Source organism: Corvus cornix, chromosome 5, assembly GCF_000738735.6.
Source record: "Corvus cornix cornix isolate S_Up_H32 chromosome 5, ASM73873v5, whole genome shotgun sequence".
Lineage (NCBI taxonomy): Eukaryota > Metazoa > Chordata > Aves > Passeriformes > Corvidae > Corvus > Corvus cornix.
In genome coordinates, this window is record NC_046335.1 from 27,395,094 (window position 1) to 27,417,802 (window position 22,709).

The 22,709-nt window shown below is 39.5% G+C and overlaps 1 protein-coding gene across 2 annotated transcripts; it reads right to left on the bottom strand.

Annotated features, from left to right (window-relative positions):
- On the bottom strand, window positions 1–22,445 carry COCH (cochlin). Of its 2 annotated transcripts, none has more exons than XM_039553102.1 (11): window positions 22,126–22,445; window positions 22,002–22,046; window positions 16,214–16,370; window positions 9,700–9,833; window positions 8,470–8,532; window positions 7,585–7,629; window positions 7,350–7,497; window positions 6,304–6,407; window positions 4,685–4,911; window positions 2,520–3,036; window positions 1–1,847 (listed from the first exon to the last, which is right to left on the bottom strand). In XM_039553102.1, exons 1-11 carry the CDS (start codon window positions 22,148–22,150, stop codon window positions 1,672–1,674), a joined length of 1,641 nt encoding a protein of 546 aa, XP_039409036.1. In that variant the 5' UTR covers window positions 22,151–22,445; the 3' UTR covers window positions 1–1,671. The 2 variants fall into 2 exon arrangements, with proteins under 2 accessions (XP_039409036.1, XP_039409035.1); XM_039553101.1 differs by having other exon boundaries at window positions 8,470–8,535; window positions 22,126–22,289.
- Window positions 22,446–22,709: the final 264 nt, after the last annotated feature.

The following is a 22,709-nucleotide window of genomic DNA, read 5'->3' on the forward strand; positions in this document are numbered from 1 at the left end:
TGAGGTTCATCATAAAAAGACTATATTATGAGATATTAAAACATATAGCAGCAGTCCCAGTTTTCTTGCAATATGTATTTCTATAAAAAGTTTACAAACTAAATTTTTGCACAAATTTGATACAGCATATGAATTTATACAGCAAAAGCTTAATACTCTTATCTATAGATAAAACACAAAATTAAGAATAACAATTACTAGAAAAATACAAGGCATCTTTGCCATTTATGTTTAGAGTAATATATAGCCAGTTATAAGTTATTAAAAAGTGCACAGCAAAAGCCCAGTGAATACAATCCCTTCTGTGCCACTCCATAACTACTAGAAATTTTACAATCAATAGTGTGGGAGAGGAAAAAAGGGAAACCCCAGATTGATACGGAAAATGCCATTTTGTTTTCTACTATTCATTTTACTTGAAAACCCCCTTTATTTTCTAAAGAATATTTGGAGTATGTTATTCACACCAGGACTCTGGAATAACTTGGTGAATATCATGTCATTTTAACCACGTGTGTGCATATAAATATATCAACATTACTAGGTATGTAATCAAATAAAAGCCTTTTTCAAGAAAATGATTGTTTCATCTTCAGAAAACCTCACACATCTATAAAGATGTTTTTACTACCATTATGAAGTTGTTATTCTGTGAACTACTAAATCCCACTTAATGTGTCTGCCTCGTCTCTTCTTTTCTAACCATGTAATCTGATATAGATCAGTTAGGTTTCAAGGTTTGAGATACCTCTGGACTTGAATTTGAATGTTTCAGTTCCCAGTGTGTGGTCTAATTTAATCTCTTGGCCCAAGATTCCTGTCTCCAACTGTCTGGCCAATAACAACTTTGTCAAATCAAGACAGTACAAGACAGCAGACAGGAAATATCCGGTTGTCAGTTATATTTGGAATATCACTGTTGACTTCAGTAGTGCAGAAAGCAGTAGTAGTAGCTAATATGTTAGGATCCATATCCTCAAAGAACTACTGTGCCTTAAATACATTTCAAAGTCTGTGCCAAAAGAACCAACCAAATAGATCCACAGAAATCTGTGGGTAGAAGTTAAATGACTTTTGATGTAAATTTTGCCAACCAGATGGCAATATCCTTCACAATAGCAAAACACCAACTAGTAAAAATAGACTCTTTCAGCTACAATCTGTCATAACTTTTCTTAAGCTGCCTGGCAATAGTGGATGTTGCACAACAGGAGCGCTGAAAGTACTTCATGTTAGCAGCAGAACTCTTTGAAAAGATACAGAATTGTAAACTACAGAAAGCTTATAGAACATAGTACCTTGTATTTGAAGTTATATTATTTTTAACTCATAAGAAGGTATCTAGCAAGTGGCAGAAAAAATGTCAGAGCAGTATTATTTCCTCTGAGTATCTGCTATTCTTAAGTGCACAATATGCAAAGCTTTTAACTTTGGGATGCTCTATGCTTGTTGAAAATATTAACTGTTGGCCAAATTCTGCACTTCAGTACCAAGTACAACTTCTAACAAGCTCAAAAGAATCTTTGATTACAGAAACAAAAAGTAGCCCTTCTTCTTTCTCTGTATTATGATAGCATATATAAGAATAAAACATCTGTACTTTAGAGGGCCCATTTCAATTTCATGATTTTTAGTTTCAAATAGTAATAGTGAACAGCAGATTTTTTTGCTTTATTGTTTAGAGTCCAAAAAATCTTTACAGATGCCTCTAATTATATCAGGAACCATCTGCTCCAATCCTGTGAACTCCCTGGTGAAGAAAGTATGAGATTCTCTTGGTTCAGAAGCCATGTCTTTCAGATCATCCAGAGGTGCCCAGGCAACACCAACAGAGAAGACTGTTATTCCTACAAAAACGAAATAAAAAAGAGACCATTTTGCCTGGATACAAGAAAACCATCCATTTTGACATTAATGAATTAATGGTGATTTGAAAAGCATGTTTCAACACCCACAGTCAGTCAAAGATAATTAGATTTTGCTACTAAATACCAGCAATTAGATTTGTCTCAGGAAAAATCCTGAAGGAAATATGAGGTAACATAAGAGCTAATGTCTGAATTGTTCTTGTAGTGACACAGAGGATGGTAGCAGTTACAATGTCAGTCTTAAAACACAAGTAACACTGTGTAAAATGATTTTGAAAGTAAGTTTGGTTCCTTTGTGTATACGTAGTGCCTTATATACTTATACTTCAAGCATTATCAGCCCAATGGGCTTTTTGGCCAGAACTGCTTATTCCCTTCCTAGATGATGATGGAGCATACTTTACTGTTTAGGGAAATGAGACTCTGTGTTGGTTCATCCTTAAGCTGCTATAAGTGAGTCTAGTCATACCTGGCTCTGTAATACTGGTTGCTGGGTTTTTTTCATCCTAATGGGAAACAGTTCCTAGGGGCTTACATTTTTCTGAATTCAAAGCAAGTATGATACTTTGCAGACTTTAAAATCTTAACGTTTGCAGTGCAGCAGAAATAGGACGGATCGACTTCCACTGCTTTTCAAAATATGTAATTTACCTGCTTTTTGTGCAGCTGCAGCAGGTCCTCTAACATCATCATAAGATTGACCATCAGTCAGAACAATGAGGAAATTCTTGTTAGGTCCATCTTTCACTGGCCCAAACACATTCCTGGTTGTGAAAGAAATGGCATCGCCAGTAGCAGTGCCGCCGCTCATGTAGCGGATGTTGCGGATGGCCGAGAGGACCTTTTCTTTAGTGACGTGGTCTGTGAAGCTGAACTCGGTTCTCTGGTCGTAGGTGAACTGCACGGCTGCCACCTTGGAGCCGATGTCAGAGATCTCAAAAGCCTTTGCCACGTTGCTCACAAATTCAAGTATGAGGCGGAAGTTACTCTCTCCAACGCTGCTGGAACCGTCTATCAGGAAACCAATGTTGACGGAGTTGTAGCAAGTCTTGCTACACAACATCTGCTCGTGTGAACACAGTTTTTGGACAAGAGGTTTTACATATTTGGTAGTACCAAACCAGGTGGGCATTTGGTAAGAGAAGAAACCATTGTTTCGACAGACAGCCTGTTTGAAAACAAAAACAAATGGGTGCATCCTGTCAGAGCAGTTGAATGGATAATACTCAGACACCTATGATTTTTCTTTCAAAGGCAGGTTAGAAATGAAGCCTCATGGTGGGAGCTCAGGGTACTTGTCTTTAAAGAAATTGAAACATCTGCACTTGAAGTCAGTGAAAGCTGTAATATAGCTTATTTTATCCAGTAATAAAGCCAAACCTGCTCCCCAGGCTCTGAAAGTTTTCAAATAATTTAGCTTTATTCACAAGAAGTGCAACAACTGAAAATTGCAATTGTGTTTTGTGTACGTGAACTGTCATGAACTAAATAGCCAAAGGATTGAAAGTTCTGTATTTTTGCCTATACACTGAAAATTAGCCTCTGTGTTTTCCCTTTGAACTTGATAAGACCTTTGTTTTTTTAATCTATAATATGTCATAAACACAGACAGATTTGGGTAGAAATATAAGTAAAATTTCTTTTCCCCTAGCTTCCATCAGATACACGTAAAGTACAAGGCAACTGAGAAAGGGGTTAAATTTAAAATCAGCTCTCCAAGATGTGATAAGTAATCTGGCTAACATCAAAATGCAGAAGGGGAGGACAGGCCTCAACCACTTAAGGTCATGTTTTTCTGTGCCTCTACAGGGACAGACAGTGATAGTACAAGGGGGAAGAGTTTTAAAGTAAAAGAGGAGAGATCTAGATTAGATATTAGGAGGAAATCCTTTACTGTGAGGATTGTGAGGCACTGGAACAGTTTACTCAGAGTAGTTGTGGATGCCCCATCCCCAAGAGCATTCAAGGCCAAGCCTGAGCTACCTGGTCTATTGGGCAGCATCCCTGCCCAGATGACCTTTAAGATCCTTTCCAACCCCAACCACTCTATGGTGCTTCTGGAAGTGCGTAAGGATCAGCAGCTAGGTATCTTATCCCTAGAAGAAGCAGAGCTTCATTCTGTTCCTGCCATTTCTGCTGAAATTAGACATCTACAACCTCCCTGTGGAAAATGAGTGGTTTTCTCACTGCAGAGTAAGTAAAGACTCAGTAAAGCTCATGTGAGGGTAGGTGATCAGTGTTTGAATTCCTGCTCTAATTCCTGCTCTAAAGGAACAAGATCCAAAACTGCATGCAAGATCAAAGTCTTGTACACAAACTTGCTAGGATATGTTTTTCCATATTTTCTGTCCTCTTTGTAGTGAAAGTAAGTAAATAATTATCCACAGAGCAGGTAAGAAATAAGCTCCGCCCTGTCTGCCCTTTGGGGAGAGAAAATACATTGTATCAGCATTTCATTGCTTTGGCACATTCAACCATACCAGAGATAGGGGAATTTCCTGCACTGAGTCTTCATGCAATTACAAATTCCAGGAGCTACAACTTGGCCAAGCTTCTGAACTGGAAGGACAATGGTACCTTTGTGTGGCCCCTTTAGCAGGGAAAAATCTCCAGTGTTTCTTTAACCTTCCTTCTGCTAGTCTTTTAAATCACTTATGAGCAGGGATAATTTAATCAGCTGGTTTGAGAGAATATTTTTATATCTCTACATCTATATGAGTTATTGTATATACATATATTAGTTCATTAGAATTTTACTGTAAATTCTCCAGAATGATATTCATGACTGAAAACCAAATAATGACATTCTTTCTTACTTTGTCAACAAAACCAATGTCTTGTACCATTCCCAGCTCCTCTGTTGTGGGTTTTGCTACAGACACAATGAACACGTTGACTCCAAATTCTCTGGCTACTATGCCGGCTTCTTCTAGATCATCTGAGGGCCAGCCATCCAGAAACACTACAATGATCTTGGGAATTCCTTTCCGTGCTCCATTTTCCACAGAGAAGAATTTCTGAGCTGTGTGCTTCAAAGCTTTCCCTTGTTTTGAACAGAAAAAGAATATGAAGAAATAATGCATACAATGATGGTACATGCTGGGATCAGTCTCCCATCTGAACTTGTGCAGGATTTATGTTATGACTACAGGACTAAGCCAGTGTAGCATTGAATTGGTGCCCCAGGAAATTTGATAATAATGAAGCTTGGGCAACCTCTAAGTTAAAAACCAACCACCCCAAACAACACCCCTCCCCACCAAAAAAACCCCACAGATAAAGCTGAGGTAGAATTCCCTGGTAATTTTATTTTTGTTCATGGGTCTAGTATTCTACTAGGAAGCAGATATATTAGTACCTGCCAAACGGATTGAAAGGAAGAAAGTTCAGGAGCTACCTAAATTTAGCTTGTGAAATGCAACATCACTAGATGCTTGGTTTGGCTGGTTTTGTCTATGATAATTAATTTTCTTCAGAGTAGCTAGTATGGGACTGTGTTTTGGATTTGTGTGGAAAAATGCATTGATAATAGAGGGAAGGTTTTGTTACTGCTGAGCAGCTCTTGCACAGTGCCAAGGTCTTTTCTGCTTCTTGTGTCACCCTGCCAGTGAGAAGACTGGGGGTGCACAGAGGGACACAGCCAGGACAGCTGACCCCAACTGACCACAGGCATATTCCACACCATAGGGTGTCATGGTCAGCATATAAAGCTGTGGGAAGAAGAATGAGGGTGAGGGGACACTTGGAGTGATGGCAGGAACTGTTATGTGAGCTGGAGCCCTGCTTTCCTGGGGGTGGCTGAACACCTACCTACCCATGGGACGTGGTGAATGAATTCCTTGTTTTGTTTGCTTGTCTGAGAAGCTTCTGCTTTCCCTAATAAATTGTCTTTATCTCAATCTACAAATTTTCTCATTCTCCTCTTCCCAATTCTCCCCCCATCCCACTAGGGGAAAGTGAGCCAGCAGCTGTATGGGGCTTGGTTGCTGGCTGGGGCTAAACCATGACAGGTAAATATCTTTTCACAAGCACTTGCTACTTACTCCTCGTCTAACGCTTTGATTAGCCACACAACAAGAAAGAAACACTAATCCTTTTATGAATTTGTCTCAAGATACCATTCTATTACTAGTGAAAAGTCAATTACTGTTGAAATACAGGAAGCATTTATACAAGGATAAATACTTGTACTCTAACAAAATGTGTAATAAGCACCCCTACCTTCTAGAAATTAAATGTGAGATGTGGCAATGTTCTTGTGGAAAAACACTGAACCTGGTTAAGGTAAGTGTGACATCTAAAACACTTTCTTACCTATGTAAATTATAAGAACTTCAACATTTACGCACCACCCCCCCCCCATATTTACACATATACATATATATAAAAAATACATAAAGAAGTAATTTTAATTTAAGGGGGAGTATGAACTCACCTGTATTAGAATTGCCTCCTCTGAACCCTAACTCCTTTATGGCAAACAAAACTTCTTTTGCAGCAGTAAAGTTTTTCAGATAGAATTCAATTTTTGGATGTTCACTGTGGAAAAATGAAACAAAGTAATAAGGTTCACTTTTCACACCGGCATTAGCAAGCTAAAACACACTTGGAATAATTTTGCTCTTGATAATACATATTCTTCTCTGGATTTTAATATTAAAATAGAAGTTTGCTCCTCACTTAGTAAGTCTCACAATCCTTAGCAAGAGGAATTATCTATCTGAATGGGTAAATTAAAGACAGCCTGACTCTCATGTTTATCAAACAGCTGAAAACTTTAGGTTGAAAATACATAAAGGAAAAAAAATGAACATGCCAAATGTTAAACTAAATGTATCTGTGTAGTTAAAGATTGGCAGGTTTTGTACTATTTGTATGAGAAATACCTTCCTTATTAAAAATTCCTGCAAAATGCAGTTTGAGCTTTTGATTTGAGAAGTTCAAGGTATGTTAGCTACTGACTAAGAAATTAAAGACTTCAAGTATGCTGTGTCCAGATTTCACTTTTAATTTACAGTAGAAAGCAAAAAGAAGTGACCAGTTCCAATTTGAAAAATATCACCTGTAATATTTTATCAGTTGGTAAGAGGAGGTTTTTGTTTTGTACATGTACATAGCCATTAGGGACTATTCTCTCTCTACAATTTTTAGAAACTGGCATCTCTCCCTCACAGAGTGTTTCCTGCTGTTCTACTAAGATGAGATGCAAAGCTGTCGGCAGCAGAGGGGCTGTGAAAAGTCCAGCTGCTCTCTATCTAAATATCAAATATCAGAGACAAAAGATGTTCACATTTGCTGTGTCCTCTCACATGCACGTCTCAGTATAGCACAGAGCAAACAGTGCTACAGCTGAAGGGTTTGCTTTCCCTTGCTATTCATCAGCCATAATTGAATGATATTGTTCTGCAAAATGAAAAGTGATATATTAATTGATTTCTCTTATCAATTACTCCATTGTATTTTGTGTAGATCTGTTCTTACCTGGCCTGTACAACTCCAACATGAGGCCCTTCTGTTCCAATTCCCAGCATTACAGCTACTTTTCCAACAAAGTTTTTCTGCAAGTTAAACCTACGTTGGCCGATGTTGTAGCTTCCATCAATGAGAAATGCAATATCAGCTTTACAGTCTGTGAACATCCAAAATAATTAGACTTATTAACACCAAATAAATGTTAGGATTCTGCTTTGCATAAGTTAAATCTGAGTGTTCTTACCTTTGTTTCCAGCCTTTTTATCAAGAGTCTTCTTAGGTCTTTTACCTTCAGTGAAGAAAACAGCATGGATCACTTAAGAACAAGACAATGAATGGCTCAAGACGAGAAAAAGCTCTGACTCCAAAAATTACAGTGCAATCTATCTGCAGTAGGAACTGTCAATCAGTTTAATAATTAAACATTTGCTACTACTGCTTTGCTCCTTGGAGAATGGTCTTTTTTCAAACAAAACAGCTTAACCTTACTTTCTACACCTGTCTGACTGATTACTGAGTCGTACAAAGCCAGGTGGATTTCTGTACCTCACCTTCCCTACTGTTTCTCAGTTAGCAACACTGCTGTACAAGGCAATTTTAATAGTCTGGAAGCAAACCATGACTTAAACTGTAAACCAAGTGGTCTGTTCAGGAACAACTTCCAAGTCCAGTATTTATAGAGCACTAACCTTCATAAAAAGGGTCTAATGCAGCATTTCCTGTGGTGAAATTCACATAACAACTAAATTTCTGCTATTCATGTCCTGACAGCACCCAGCTATTCAGTAGTTCCATAAGAAGGAATGCATAAACTCTGTCTTCTCCATCACTTAAAAAGAATTAATATCTCATGAGCTCATGAACCCTTACCTTCCTTTGTCTTATCTATATTACTTTCCCAAAATCATTCAAGTTTATTTTAATTTGCATGAACATTAGTGAGATCAGAATCAATCTCCAAGATCACACATGATTCCTCTTTTTTTCTGGTGAAAGTTACACTGCAAAACCAGCTACTGCATATGTTTTCTTCTTCAAAAATAAATGAATCATATGGAACATGTTCTTTTAGCCAGGGATTCACACACTGCAGTGCATCATAGCTTCCCTTGCTGCGGAGATCGCGTACCTGTAGAAGGACGTGCTGTTGACACCGATCGTCCAACAGATTCAAGTGCTGTGTTCTTGGTGCCTGCTAAAATAAGAATACTTGCACTGGATTTTAGAGTATTTAGATGAAGTTACAAGTGCTAAAAGAATTACTGTATTTCCAATAACCTTTCTTTGTCACCTGCCATTAGCTACTCTGGGAGTAAGACACGAGCCTAGACAAACCTTTGGTGCAATCCAATATTGCAGTCCTTGTTTTACAGGTAATTAATTTCTACATTTGAAACAACAGCAGCTGATGAGTAATTACACCATATTTATCTGATGAGAGGTTTTGAGCTGCAGATGAAGTGAGGGCTTGATCTGGAGAACTGGATTTCACCTTCATGCTCACCAAAAGCACCTGTAATTCCAAGTTCTTAGCTAGCAACTTGCAATGGGCACTACACAAGGAACACCAGTATCTTAGAGATAGTAGGCTAACTTTTAGCTGTGTAAACAGTGAGAACACATCAGAAAGTTCACAAACTTTCTATACCAGCAAACACACACGCTTCAATATTTTTGAAGCTGCAACAACATATACAACCAATATGCTTCTGCATATGATTTCATGAGGGCGGTTTAACCTCACCCAAGTGGCAAGGCATGCCAACTGGTTGCAATTAGGCAACTAATAATTAACAACTACCTCAATGATGGGGACAAAAACTTCTGGACAAAACCACCACATTGCACCTTAGCTTAATGACCACATCAGACAAGTTGACGCTATTGCTATTTTTGGAGGGTCAGTGTTCTCTCTGCATGGAATGCAGCACAAGGTATTTGAAGGGCCTGACAAAGTGCTGTTGCCTGCACAAATGCAGGTAGAGGGAGAGAAGGGATAAAACTAAGTGGCTGGAAGTGGCAGGAGGACTGGACTGAAATGGCAGGATCAAAGCATTGACTTCAATCAGCTTAAACTGTCATGGAACTGTCAACTGCCTGCTATCATGTCATTATATTCTAAATAACTGATCCATTTTTATGTATCAGCTTCTGTTACAGACCAGCTACTCTAGCTAGAATAGTTTTTCTTTAGATAATTGAGGAAAAATGAAATTAAAATAATGAATTAGAAGTGAAAACTTCTGTTGCTACACATCAGATAACAATTACTTTATACATATAGAAGCACTGAGGAAGTGTCCTACAGTTCTGTCAGTGCTTGAAATACAGTTTGCAAAACTAAGTGTGATCTACCTACCAGTCACTGAGAAAGATGAAGCCCATCTAGAGAGCACCTGAGACTGGATCCCATTGGCATTTACAGCAGGGTAGTTTTCCTGTCCTGGGAGAGTCTGTACCCTTACAGCTCCTCCTGCGCTGGTAATCACTCCTCTAAGATTCAAAAAGAGTTGGTATAAATCAGATATTTTAGCCACAAGAAAATGCAATACAGGTATACCATCACTAGAATTTTTGTCATCAGCCTTCTCAAAAAGATGCAATATAGGCAGGCAGCTGTGTTCAGGCTAGAACAATCTGTAAGCTGCTGAAAAGACTTTAGAAGAAATTATTCCCCAGAGCATCACACAGATTTATTAAAAAAAAAAAAAAAAAAAAAAAAAAAGTCAGAAAAGCCTAAAATGCTGGCAGTGTTTAGGCTAATGCAGAACAGTGATGCTTCAGGCTGTATGCAATTCCTAAGTGACAATAAGAAGCATCAGAACTGTCAGATCTCTCTTTATGTGCTACTGAAGGAACAGTTATTATTTTTAGAGACCAAAAGTCAAAGTTGGACTTCTCTAAGAGGGAGCAAAATCTTGATGCTTTTTAGTACATAGACGAGTACAGTTCTGTGGGAGACAAGCAATCATTTCAAGACTATTTAAACACAGCAATGTGTGCCTTTGTGTTTACTTTTTGATTCTGTTTAGCTTCCTGTGTGAAAAGATGTCCTGGCCTAATCTGATTTAAAACATTGTGGAAGTAGAATAATCAAGACCACAGTACAGAAAACTTTGCATATGTTTCTGATAATATGAGATCTGGATATCTGTGGCAAAGGCAACTTCCACATAAAATTCTATGTGGATTACTGTTAAAAGACATTCATTCTTCATGGATGTAATTTGCATTTCTAAAGTGAACTGTGATTATATACATTTAATTCTTGCAGCTTGGAAAATCATGGTAACAGTTTCAAAATATACAGATATATTCTCATATAGGAATACTTTATGGAGTATATAAACAAAGGAGTTTTAGTAAGGTTACCCTGAATGACTTTAAAATCAGATTATGAAGTTGGCAAATACAAACAGCACTTTATAGTTCTTTAAAAAAACAGTGAGAGAAAAATCTGACCTGAGCCATTAACTGGTTAGTTTTAAATGACAGGAAAATCCAGTAAGTCAAAATTATCTTTGAGAAAAATGACACATAAATGCACTTAGAATATTTCAGTCTATTTAGAATATAAATTTCTTCTCCAGTACCTGGTTGTCTCAGGCATTCAAGCCTTCACTAATGTCTCAGTCTTAATGGATAAGGAAATGTGTCAAATAGAATGTGTTTAATTGGAACAATTTCTATTTTAAGTTTGTACTTGTAATTTTAGTGAAGCTACTTTGGGCTACATCAGCAAACCTGATCCATGCCCAAGTTAGCTCCTAAGAAGAGCTCAGTATCTTTTCCCACTTTCTTGGTTGTGGACTCACAACTTTGAGGGCTGGCTGATTTGAGCTCAAGAAAACATTCAGATTAAAAGCTCAGCCTAAGAAGTATGCCTGGAAAAAATTATTTCAGCTTATTTTAGGCACACTGTGATCAGTGTTGTCTATATTAGTTCCATTTTGTCTATTGGTCTTGACATTTTAATTGCAACAATAATAATTAATTAAATTTAATTAATAATTTTAGAGGAAAAGTAATCATCTACCTAGTCTCCACTGAATTTGGAAGCTTTACAGCGAAGCTGGAGTAGACTTATTTACTCCTTATCTATTTGTTGAAAACATTTGATTCTGTATTTGAACACCGCTATCCATACAACAGCTCTGCTATTTTTAGTGCAAGTGGGGGCTGATATTAGATGTGAATGTAACATGACCTGCAGCCTCATGGAAGTTATTCCTTCTTTCTTGCCCTTTTGTTCTGTAGGTGAGTTAACAGTTCAAGGCCATCTTTTACAATCTCATCAGTTTTACCTGGGATATTTCCTCACGCAAGTCTACTCAGAGTGCATGCTTATAGATGCTGATGTGGAACAAACCATACATTGCCAGTTTACCTTTGTTTTCTGAACCAGATTGGCAAATTCCTTTCTGCAATCATTTATGATTTACTTTTAAAGCAAGATTCATCCTGTGTGGGTCTGCAATGGTTTTTAAAGAGTGAAGAAGTGCCTGTGCATTCCTCAGAATGACTTATGTCACTGCAATCTGCTCTGATTTTCGCTGCTGTGCTTTGCTCCTGTGTGACTGACTTGCATGCCAGGGCTGTTTTGATTAAACTGGAACTCAGCAGATTTTCCAGGAACAGCTTTCATCTCCCTACTTATTATGCTAGATGCTGCTGCCAGTGCTCCTTGACAGGGACTTTATGCAAAAGCTGTCAGTCCATTCTCTTGTCTAGCTTGTTAATAACAACCTGAAATTTATATCTAAATTGTATTTTTCTCTCAAAAAGGGACACAAACAGAAAAGCAGATACACGAGGCAGTAATCCAGTACCTCACTGCACAACAGCTCATGAAAGAAAGTATACCAGCCAAGGGTAGCAGAAAGGTCTTATAAAATACAGGAATTTCAGCTAAAATATACTTAAAAGACTGAACTGAATTGAGATAAATCACAAGATTAAACGGAAACTTTTTAAGATCCCCGTGCACTTCCTCAATGTGCAAGAACAGTTTATTTGCACTCTTGGAGAAAGGTACAGGGTGTTGCTGAATTTTGAACTAATTTTTCAAGGAGTCTACACATCAAAACTGATGCCTAGACCACAAAGTAAGTCTTCTGGCCATGGGAGATGAGCCTTACAGATGTAACTGCAGTCAGTTTACACTCGGGGACTTTAGACAAGAAAGCTGAATTACCTGAATTCCCATCTTTCCTTCCTACTATCACCATCTGCAAACCCTGTCCAAATAGTCAGCCTTTCTCCATCACTCTAAGAAGTATCCTCCTCATCTCCAAACTGGACTTCTGCTGCTGCCTGATTGCCAGCAATCACCGATATGGAGCTGCTCAGGATTTCATGCCAGTATCCCCTAACCTGTGTTCTTCCTTTCTTTCTGTCTTCTCTGCACCCCTACTGCTTTTGGCAGGAAAGAAGTTCAGCAGCAGAAGGAGGCACGATACCAAAATTTCCCAGGGATCTACAGCTCAGAAATCCTCAGAAAATTCCTCAGAAATCCCTTTGGCCAGACAACGTTTTTGTCAATATTCTTCTAGTAAACATTAGGGCAGCTCAGGTGCCTTTTGTGTTTATGGGCACTTTGTGGCCAGCTTGGTAATACCATGATATGCTTTTGTTAGACTTTTCTGGGACCCCAATGCTTAATGAGGAATGGTTTCACCCTGTGACGAGTGAGGAAGGTTATGAAAAAATCTGCATGCCTATTTAACATCTAAATACTACCACATTGGGCTAGGTCTCCATTTAGTGGAATTGGCACTAGAACAGAACTGCACAAGCTGAGAACCTAGTCCTTCATTTTACCTTCTGATTATTAATCCAATCAATCACTTAGTGGTAGATTTAACTCAGTTCTTCATGCCTACATAGTGTCAGCCTGGTAGGAGGTTCTCCATTCTTCCCTCAACAAATAAATATTTTATTCTTCTGCCCAGAAAAAGCATGATATTAAATAAATATTTTGTTTCCTAAGAGTAATTACACATAAAATGAAAGAAAAAGCCAAATATAACAAGCTAAAACAGGCAGAAAGCTTATTCATCTGTAGTACACAGAATTATTTGTAGCTGAATTCTGCTAAATTATTTTCATGTATTACATAGTATTTTCCTGCACTACTGCCTCACAGTAATGGAACTACTCATAGGACTAAGTATTATTTGATTTATAAAAAATTAAGGAATCCAGCCTCAATATAGACCCAGCACGCAGACTGAAGTGTATGTGGAAGGGGGGAAGACCCATGCTCACACAACCATTTTCAGTTTAAAAAACACTAAACAAGCCCTGCTCCCATGACTGATGTTTCCTGAAATTCTGGATAGGTGTCTGAGTGTGCTTTCTGTGAGATAACAGCAACAGCCATGGCAGGTGACACAGGGCCAGTACCCAACAGTGCCAAAGGTACACACAGAGTTATCTGCACTCACCAGGCAGTGAAATGGAGGGTACACCTAGTTTGAAACTAGTGGTTAGTGTGGTTATTTGGAAGAAATGTACAAAATTTTCAAAGCACAAATCTACTTATGTCACAATAATGGCAAATTCCAATCACCTGCTGGGAATATCTTCTTGAAGTTTCTTTCACGCCAATATGGAGTTTAGACATTGCAACACAGAGCAAGAAGGAGCAAGTATTTGCTATGTTTTTGTTGGATTTTGCAGCCTGACCTGCAAGTATATGAGAACTAGACAGCTATTGCCCCTCCTCCATACATCAATCCTTTTTTGCCAACACTAGTTATGGCTGTTAACAGTTGCAGCAAAGCCACCAAAATGATCTCATGTAGCAAATTCTGTTTGAATATGAGATGCCAACAGAGCTAATAGCCCCCAGCTTAAAGGCAGTCTTCAAAAAAGCAGTTCTCCTAAACAGATAATTTTTCACCTTTAGTCTACTTTTTCAAATACCTTACTACAGTCTACCATACTCAGAAGACTTGAACAAGATTAACTTACATCCATTCTGGAAGACACAGATTAGAAAGGTGAGTATATTTTAATCCCTTTGTTGCTAACAGAGCCCTCATTATTCTCACAATGTCTGTGGAGAGGGATTGTTAAATGCAGGTTTTACAAAAAGGGCTGCATATTTCACAAGTAGTACAATTTATATTACTCTTACAATGGAAAAGTATGGATTTTTCTATAGTCTCACGCTTCTGGGCTGGAGAACAATAGTACAAGTAGTTTATAAGGTACAGACTTCACTGAAGAGCTAAGTGATATATAAGAAAATAGAGCTTGTGCTTTACCATCTAGGGGAAGACTATGCAAATAATGGAAAGAAATATGCATCTGCCACTTCTTGCACCTCTTTCTTTTGTAGAAGTATTTCCCAGCTGTGACAGAACTAAACCCCAGCAGCTTTCATGGTGGGACTTTCCTAACAGTCAGTCACAGACAGCCCTGGCACGGGAGGTTCAAGAACTCTGCCTAGTTGAACTGGTTAGGAACTTCTGTGTCTTTTCAAAATGTTCAAGTCTTTAATCTCTTTAGAAAAAGGTCTTGACAGCAAAAGCTTTTTCCTCTTTAAAGATATCTTTGGCAAGAAATGGAATGTTAAAATAAATGCAATGTTAAAATACATGGCTACATCACTAAATAGAAACATTGCCTCAGGAAAAAAAAATGACAATGGAAAGAAATCTCAGTATTCCTCAGACCAAAAAAGAAAAAACAATAAAAAAAGCAAATTCAAAGCATGAAATACCTGCATTTGATCTAGGCATTCTTTCAGAAACTTTTTTTATATACCTTAACTAGGAAGAGTGAAGAACCAGAGTGTAGGTTTTTTTTAAACACTTGTGAAGACACTTAAAACACACTAAATGGAGACTAAGTAGAGACTTTAATTCTTTTTACAGAAGCATCAGAAGGAAGTCTGTCAAACAATAAAATACACATGGACACATGTAAATATGAGACGAAATCTTCAGCTTTAAAAACAAATAGAAACAGACCCCATAATACCTCCCAAGCTCCTTCTAATTCCTCCGACAGTACCTTAGCCCTGAGATTCTTTTACAGCATTTGAGAAATTCCACAGTTTCTACTCAAAACTCCTCCTTAAGTAAATTTTTTTTTAAAAAAGTTCGTTTTAGTTTACTGAGGAGTTTAACAAATTGTGGAAGTCTTGTTAAAATTTATAGAATTTTAATTGACACTTTAAATAAGATTGTAGCCAGTAATGACAGCCCCCTAAATATTATTTAAAATGCTTACTTAGCATGGTCTTTTATGGCATTTAAAGTGTCAAGCAATGAATACTAACTCAAGGAAGTTTTATTTTCCTCACTTATCTTCTAGCCATTTATATTTCTGTAAAATTTTAATTTTATAGCTGTGGGTATTTTAACATAAAAAATACTCTGATAGCTGCAGCATCACATCAATATATTCTGAAAGCTTTCTTCTGTTGCTTGATATTAAAAAAAAATGGAAACCACTCCTCCATTTCTTTTGAACAGTTTGCTTGACTCAGGCTTATAAGAAAGTCAGAAAGAGAATCTGCTTCTATTCTTCAATTAGTTGCTATTTATACTGTACCCTTCCATATCTACTAGTGACACAAGTGATTTTACAGTGAAAGTTCATCTGTGGACAATGCTGGGCCATTTCAGAGAAAGTTAAAGTGGTTTTCAGGAACACTTAAACACAACTCATATAACTTGTGAGCTGCACAGAGCTGCATTCTTTTTTTCCTTGTTTTCTCCCAATGACATTCCTATTGAGTTAATAGGATGCAAAGTCCAGACAGATTTTTACTACAATGGCATCAAAAGGCTAAGATTTGTAAGTGTGGCAAAGACTATATAAACTTGCTTAGCACATGGATTAACAATCATCTGACTTACCTGTGTATGGCAGCTCCACAGACACTCGAAAGAGAGGCATAAACTCCATCCCCAAAGACATAAAATTGCCACAGAGGACAGTTTGCTGGGCAAAGGACATCTTCTGTCCCCTTTCTAAGGTCAAGTCCTCTTGTAAAGCATGTGATAGCAGTAGAAGCTAAAGAGAAAAGAAGAACTTTTGACCTGAAAATCTTAAGGGTTTGTTGTTGGTTTGTTTTTTTTTTTTTTAAGTCTATACAGTTTCTAAGTTTAAAGCAATATCTGAATTTGAAATTAGGTACAATGACTACAAAGATGTCTTTGGAGCTTACAAATATACAGTTATGACAAGGAAACACATACTTCAAAATTACTTATGGGGAAAAAGTTGCAGAAAAAGGTGAAAAGGTAAAAAAACCCCCCAAAACATGAACACACAACATTAAAATAATATCCAAGGAACATTACACAAGGAAAAGCAATTCACATCTGTAAGTTTACTGCAGAGGCAGAAGGGAAAGGGGAGGACCTTTGAGGGCTGATGGACCACAGATGCAGGTGGCACTTTCCAAGGAAGAAATTAAATCACTCTGACATCCCCACAGTAATCTCCAGCCATAAGATATCTATGAGTCACTTGGGAAATTTTGAAACTTCTCTCCAGTGGCATTCATGAAGCAGGTTGGCAGCAGCATTTCCCTTAGCCTCTGCAATAAATCCTACTGAGGCCAGTGTAATTAAAAAAAAAAAAAAAAAAAGGGAATACCCATCTCCTTGCTCCAGTAACACAGTAACATCTCAAACATTGGTATCAATTCATTATAGTGAAGTTTACATCACTATCATTGTGCAGAGGACTGTCAGATTCACACAGTGGTACAAAAGTTATTTATTCAGCTGAGGCACATGCATTTTTTACATAGAATTCTGCCTTTTTTCAAAAGTTGCTCCTCAAGTTATCATCATTAAGCTTTCATTGTGCTTGCCTGTGTGCAACGAAGGTATGCAGACTCAGATTAACATCAATACACAATTTTGCTTGGCAAACTGATGTTTTTTCTTTTGAAAACACAGAGGTCTTTATCTTGCATGGTAACCACCATCCTTCTGCTACATGAGATAGGACAATCAGCTGGTCTGTTGCACAGCAAATTAGAGATTTCGCTGAGATCATTATCAATTCAGCAGCCTAAATCCAACCCATGCCTGGCTCTTTATTCTGAGTTTCTGAAGGCACATCTTACCCTTACACCTAGAAGGTACAAGAACTTTTTCTAAATGCACTTAGAACACTACCTTTGCACAGTATTAAGATGAAAGCTGGCAGAGGCTAGCCAAGGTATCAGTGCACACATCACAGCATTATATGCCAAGGACTGTATGTTTCAGGGAGCAGTGAGTGATCTGTCTCTCTCCTGCTTTTCCGCCCACTCTTTTAATTCTTACCCTGGGGTGTTTCCTGACCCCAACATATGCTGCTTATAAATGAAAGCACTGGGAGCATATGCTGTTCTTCATCAGGGGATGGAAAAGATGATACCTCCAGCTAATCTCACTGCCTTTAGAGCTGGAAAGCAGAACAGTTGCAGACAGAGATGCAGAGGAAAGCATGTCTGTTCGTTCTGACTGCATAAATTGAACATGCACATTCATCAACTATGCATGTAGTTTTAATTACATACAACAGTCATTAATGCTATGCCAATACTGTTAAATTACCTAATCACATCTTCCTGAAAAATCTTTGTTGCTATTTGTTAGCACAAATATGGGACTTGCATATGCTAAATCTATCTATATAGTCCTGAGTAAGAACAAAAGAAAGCAGTAAGCATTTCTTTATTTTTCCCTTTTCAAGATAATAGAAGTTATCTACCTAGCAAGACACTGTAAAGTGATTTAATCTAATTCTCAAGTATTCTGAGAAATAAAGAAGTTTCTTTTAGGACTTAGTCTTACCTACTCACATCCTCTCCATGCTTAGTCTTATTTAATTGCCTTAAAAACAAAAGAGAAATCAAGCAGAATTACCAATGCTTATACCTAGAAGCTCCCTATTTTCATTGTCAAAAGTGTTTTATTATTGGTGTGCTAAAAGAAGTCGATTTGCTTTGCTGTTTGAGTCCCCTAATCTTTTCATGGAAGTTCTACAAGCATGTTTGCTAATTACTGGACCCTGATCAAGTAGTATCCAACAAATGACACCTAGCAAGACCATCAAAATCAAACAGCAGCTAGAAGACTGGAAATCCTTGGAGGAGTCACTGCAATAAGCACCACTGGTAATCCCTGCTCTCACAGCACTGCTTGTGCCTCTCACCCTGCAACATTTTTCAAGCCTCTAAAACTGCAAGACACCACAGGAAGTTTTAATTCCTGTCATTTCTAATGTAACGTACTTGACTGAATTCCTTGGCCGGCTGCGCATACAAAGACAGTAATTAGACATGTCTAGTTAACAAACCCTGTATCGCTTGGAGATCTGTATTTCCCCCATCACCAAGTACCTACTAATTACCATCATGTGGCAGGCTTTTGCATAGCACAGAAGATGGGGGGAAAAATAATCTGTGTTTTCCCTGGCAATGAAAACACAGAAATCCATTGTAGCCCAGCTGCAAGATTTTTCTGTACTGGCAGCCTAAAGACTGTCATGATCCTTTCCTACACGAGAGGCAGGCTTCCAAGTGAAGTGTGCACATTGCTGTTGTGTGAACTGAAGAGCTGACATGCTGAAGCTAGGGGATTTAGCAGTTTATACCTCAGCTGGATCAGCACTGAGGTAGAAACACACACTTTGAAGTAAATGATGCTGTTAATTAAAAGCAACAATTTCATTTTAGTTTTCTATGTAGGTAGACACAGTTTTCTCTAAGCCATAACTCTAAAATAGAGACTAACATCAGAAATATTTGGTGAAGTATCAAAACTAAAGCCAGTTTTTTTGCTGACTACCAAAATTAAGGCTTACAATATCAGCTCTGCAGTGTTTTTTGTTCTTCCCTATTTGTTAATGCATCATTGGCCATCCAACCCATAAAACTTCAACCATTTCATTGCAAACATGAAAATGTATTAATGAGGTCTGAATACTAGAATATATACAATTGTTCTTTGACAGCTTACATTCTCATCATTCTCACAAATTTTACATATGATGTTACTATTGAAATTGAAGAAGTGCTTGTTTTTGTTAGTCTATCCATGATATTTCAACATGGCAAAAAGTGCCGAAGAGCTATATCTATGTATAAAGTAACTGGGATAAAACCTGTATGTTTTAATCACTGTAATTGAAGAATGCAAGAACAGTAGCACTGGAGGCATTTCTTTCAATACTTATGTGATGCAATATTCTAAATCCAAGTATTTTTGGAAGAAATAAATATAAGCTTACAATTTACAGGGAAGGATTCAGTTCTAGACTCCTACCCATTCTGGACTCTGTCGAAGGCATGAGTTTTGTTACATTAAATCAGGCCTTTAGAACCACAATAAAATGACTATCATCCTGTCCTGTCAAGACACACACACCCTTCAAGCTTCACAGAAACACATTACATCAGAGTATCCTACAAAACAAAGTACAAAGAAAAGAAACTGTAATTCTTCCTCATTTAAGCCATATTTAAAGGGTAGGGATGAATGTCTTCCATCACTGTTGACCTAAAAAAAAAAAAGAAAAGCAAAGACTCACTTCTCTCTTAAAACAACCATGTTTTCAATCATTCCATCAATTTCCATCTTTTTGGTACCTCTTCCCATGTACTCTGATCTTGCTGTGAACAGTTGCCTCTTATATCAATCTATAAAAGTTCACACTTAATTTTTAGCAGGAGCCACTGCTTTAAGTTATTCTAGGGAAATAAAATCCGTATGCAAAATCTGATATTTTCTAATCTTGAAGTTTCCGTATGTTGCTTTGGGAAAACAGTTTGTTTATACAAAGGAAAAAAAATCCTATGTACAACATGGCAAAAAAAAAAAATAGGGGTTCCTATTTTGTTTTAAAGAATTAAAAAAAATTTTTTTTAATTAATTTTTTTAAAGAAAGGTAACTTTATGGGTTGTAACATAGAGAAGTATATCCCTATTATGCTTCCTATTAGTATTTATTTTTTTTTCGAAATAGAAACATTTTAGATCCTTTTTTATCTTGAGGCTTCAAACAAGCCTGCTTTTTCTATCTCATGCAAGGAGCATCCCAAAAAAGACATACTAGTAAACCCACACTTATTCATATTTTGGAAAACATGTTCACAGATTGCATACTAATTCATGTAAATCTTTAGTACATATCCCAATCTGGACAAGGGCAACGGGATTTAAAGAAATCTGGTCAGGGCTATGTTGTTCATTTCAGTCTGAGACCTGCCCTTTTCTCATCAACTTAAGGCCACTTGCCATCACATGGCAGCGTTCACCCGCCTGCACACCCTCGTGTCTGGCAACCAGAACTGTTGAGCTTGGCAGCACTTGTGTCCATTCCAGTGGGAGTATAAAGAAAGTTTTAAGATCCTCTGAGATCTTCCCAAACATTATGAACCTAAATACAGTAGATTTTTGAGGAAACTAATGTTCTTTGATTACTTTTCAACAACAGAACTTAGGCGTTTTTATAAATGCTCCTGCAAGTTTCTAGTTCAATAACCAAATGCTGCTGAATTTAGGTTCAGACTAAAGCTAAGAGGCAATATCTTACAGAAACTGTTCACATTAATGCTATTTGAGCTGGTTCCAGATACCTTCAGGTTACAGCGGCTTCTCCAGCCCTGAAGGAAGTATCCCAGAAAACTTTTCATTTGTTTCCTGCCAGACTGCCATCACTTCATCTATAATGCACCTGTAAAATAAAAAAGGGAAAAGAACTGACGTTAGAGTAGCTTTTCTATTTCTGTGCATTTTTTCCTTTTTTAACCATAGCACTCCTGTCACAGATAGCTTTTATCAGTTTCGCACAAAAGAATTTTCCAAATCTTTGATTCAACACAAAGTGAGCAGCAAATTCTGCTTCCTAATAACTGTGAAATCGTTAACAACCATTCAGAAAAGCTTGGGGTCACTCACCTTCTGCAGGCCAGGCCTGCATCTGGAAGCACGTTCTTCTAGAGGCTCCTATCCTCCCTTGGAGAAAGGTTCCACTGAAAGGGGCAGACAAACGGCTTGCGTCCTCCTGTAACAATATTTCTCCAACTCCTTCCCATGGATTTATTCTGGTTCCAGGAGAGCCTGCTCTCCAGCAGCAAGGATGCAGTCCAACAAAGGATGGTACAACAGGCAGCCCCTGCCATACGCTGCTAGGTATCCTAAGTATGTTCTTTTAGTTTCCAGGTCAAAACAATGGCAGGGCAGGTTTAAAATGTTTTTAATGGTCTAAAATATGCCAGAGATCCTCAGATTGCCAAGCACTGTACGAGTGCCTTTATAACACACAAACACAACCCCACTCACTGCTGCTACCGGCACACCCCTCGATGGGGGCACTTGTTACCACGGCGCTGCTTCAGCCTGCGCCAGGAAGGAGTTTTCACCCCCGGCTGGAAGCGTTCCCAGACATCCACCGTGCCCCTCTGCAGCTTCCCACCGGCCGGCTTCGCGCAACCCTCCCCGGCGGGGCTCGGCGGGGGCTCCCCGCGCATCCCGGCGAGAGGCGGCCGCAGCCGGGCGCGCCGGGAAGGGCCGAGCCGGTATCCGCGGCCAAGCGCCCCCCGGGCGCCGCCACCTCCCGGCGGGGCGGGACAGGCCGGGCAGAGACGCTCCGAGGGGGAAACCCCTACGGGCTGCGACGGGGGGACAGCGGCCAACTCACCCGAGCCGTCGCTGCCGCGCACCGGGCCGGAGAGCAGGAAGGCGCCTGCGAACAGAGAGGGAGCGGGTCGGGGCGCTGCTCCGCGCCCGCCCCGCCGACCCCCGCCGCTCCCCGCGGTACCCACCGAGGAGCAGGGCCGAGAGCCACATGGCGGCAGGGCGCGGCCGCACCGCGGGGCAGCGCAGAGCTGAGCGCAGGAGAGCGGCGGAGAGCGGCGTGCCGGCCGGGTCACTGCACCGTCCCTGCGCGCTGCCCGCACCTCCGCCGAGCGGTACGGCCCCGGCAGCCGCCGCTCCCGCTTTAAACCTCCGGCGGGCGCATGAGCACTGGGGCGGGCGGGAGCGAAGGAGGGCGCGGGCACGGGGCTGGGCAGCCCCGCCGCTGGCCCGGCAGGTGCTGCCGTCCCTCCCCCGCCGCGCCCCCCGCCGGCTTCTTCCGCCGGCACCGGCGGCCCAACTCTTCCCTGAGCATTCGGGTGCAGGCAGTTCTCCTCCCTGCCCGCTAACTCGCCCGTTCCGGACGGGCAGTGGAGGTGCGAGGACGTTCCCGTACCCGGCGAAGCACCTTTGCGGTTTGCCTTCCCGGCCCTGCCCGCGCATCCCTCGATATCCCCCCCACCCACGGCTCATGTCAGGTGTCTTTACTCCAGATACCTTGGGAAATGCGAGCGAGGTGTTAGCTACTTCCCCGCAACATCTACCCCTTCCT

Coding starts and splice junctions, on each gene's coding strand:
- COCH (XM_039553101.1), bottom strand. CDS start 22,150: ATGTGGCTCTCGGCCCTGCTCCTCG. Junction 9,834..16,213: donor TGTGGAGCTGCCATACACAG/GTAAGTCAGATG, acceptor TTTGAATCTTAG/AGGAGTGATTACCAGCGCAG. Junction 3,037..4,684: donor ACATTGGTTTTGTTGACAAA/GTAAGAAAGAAT, acceptor GTTTTCAAACAG/GCTGTCTGTCGAAACAATGG.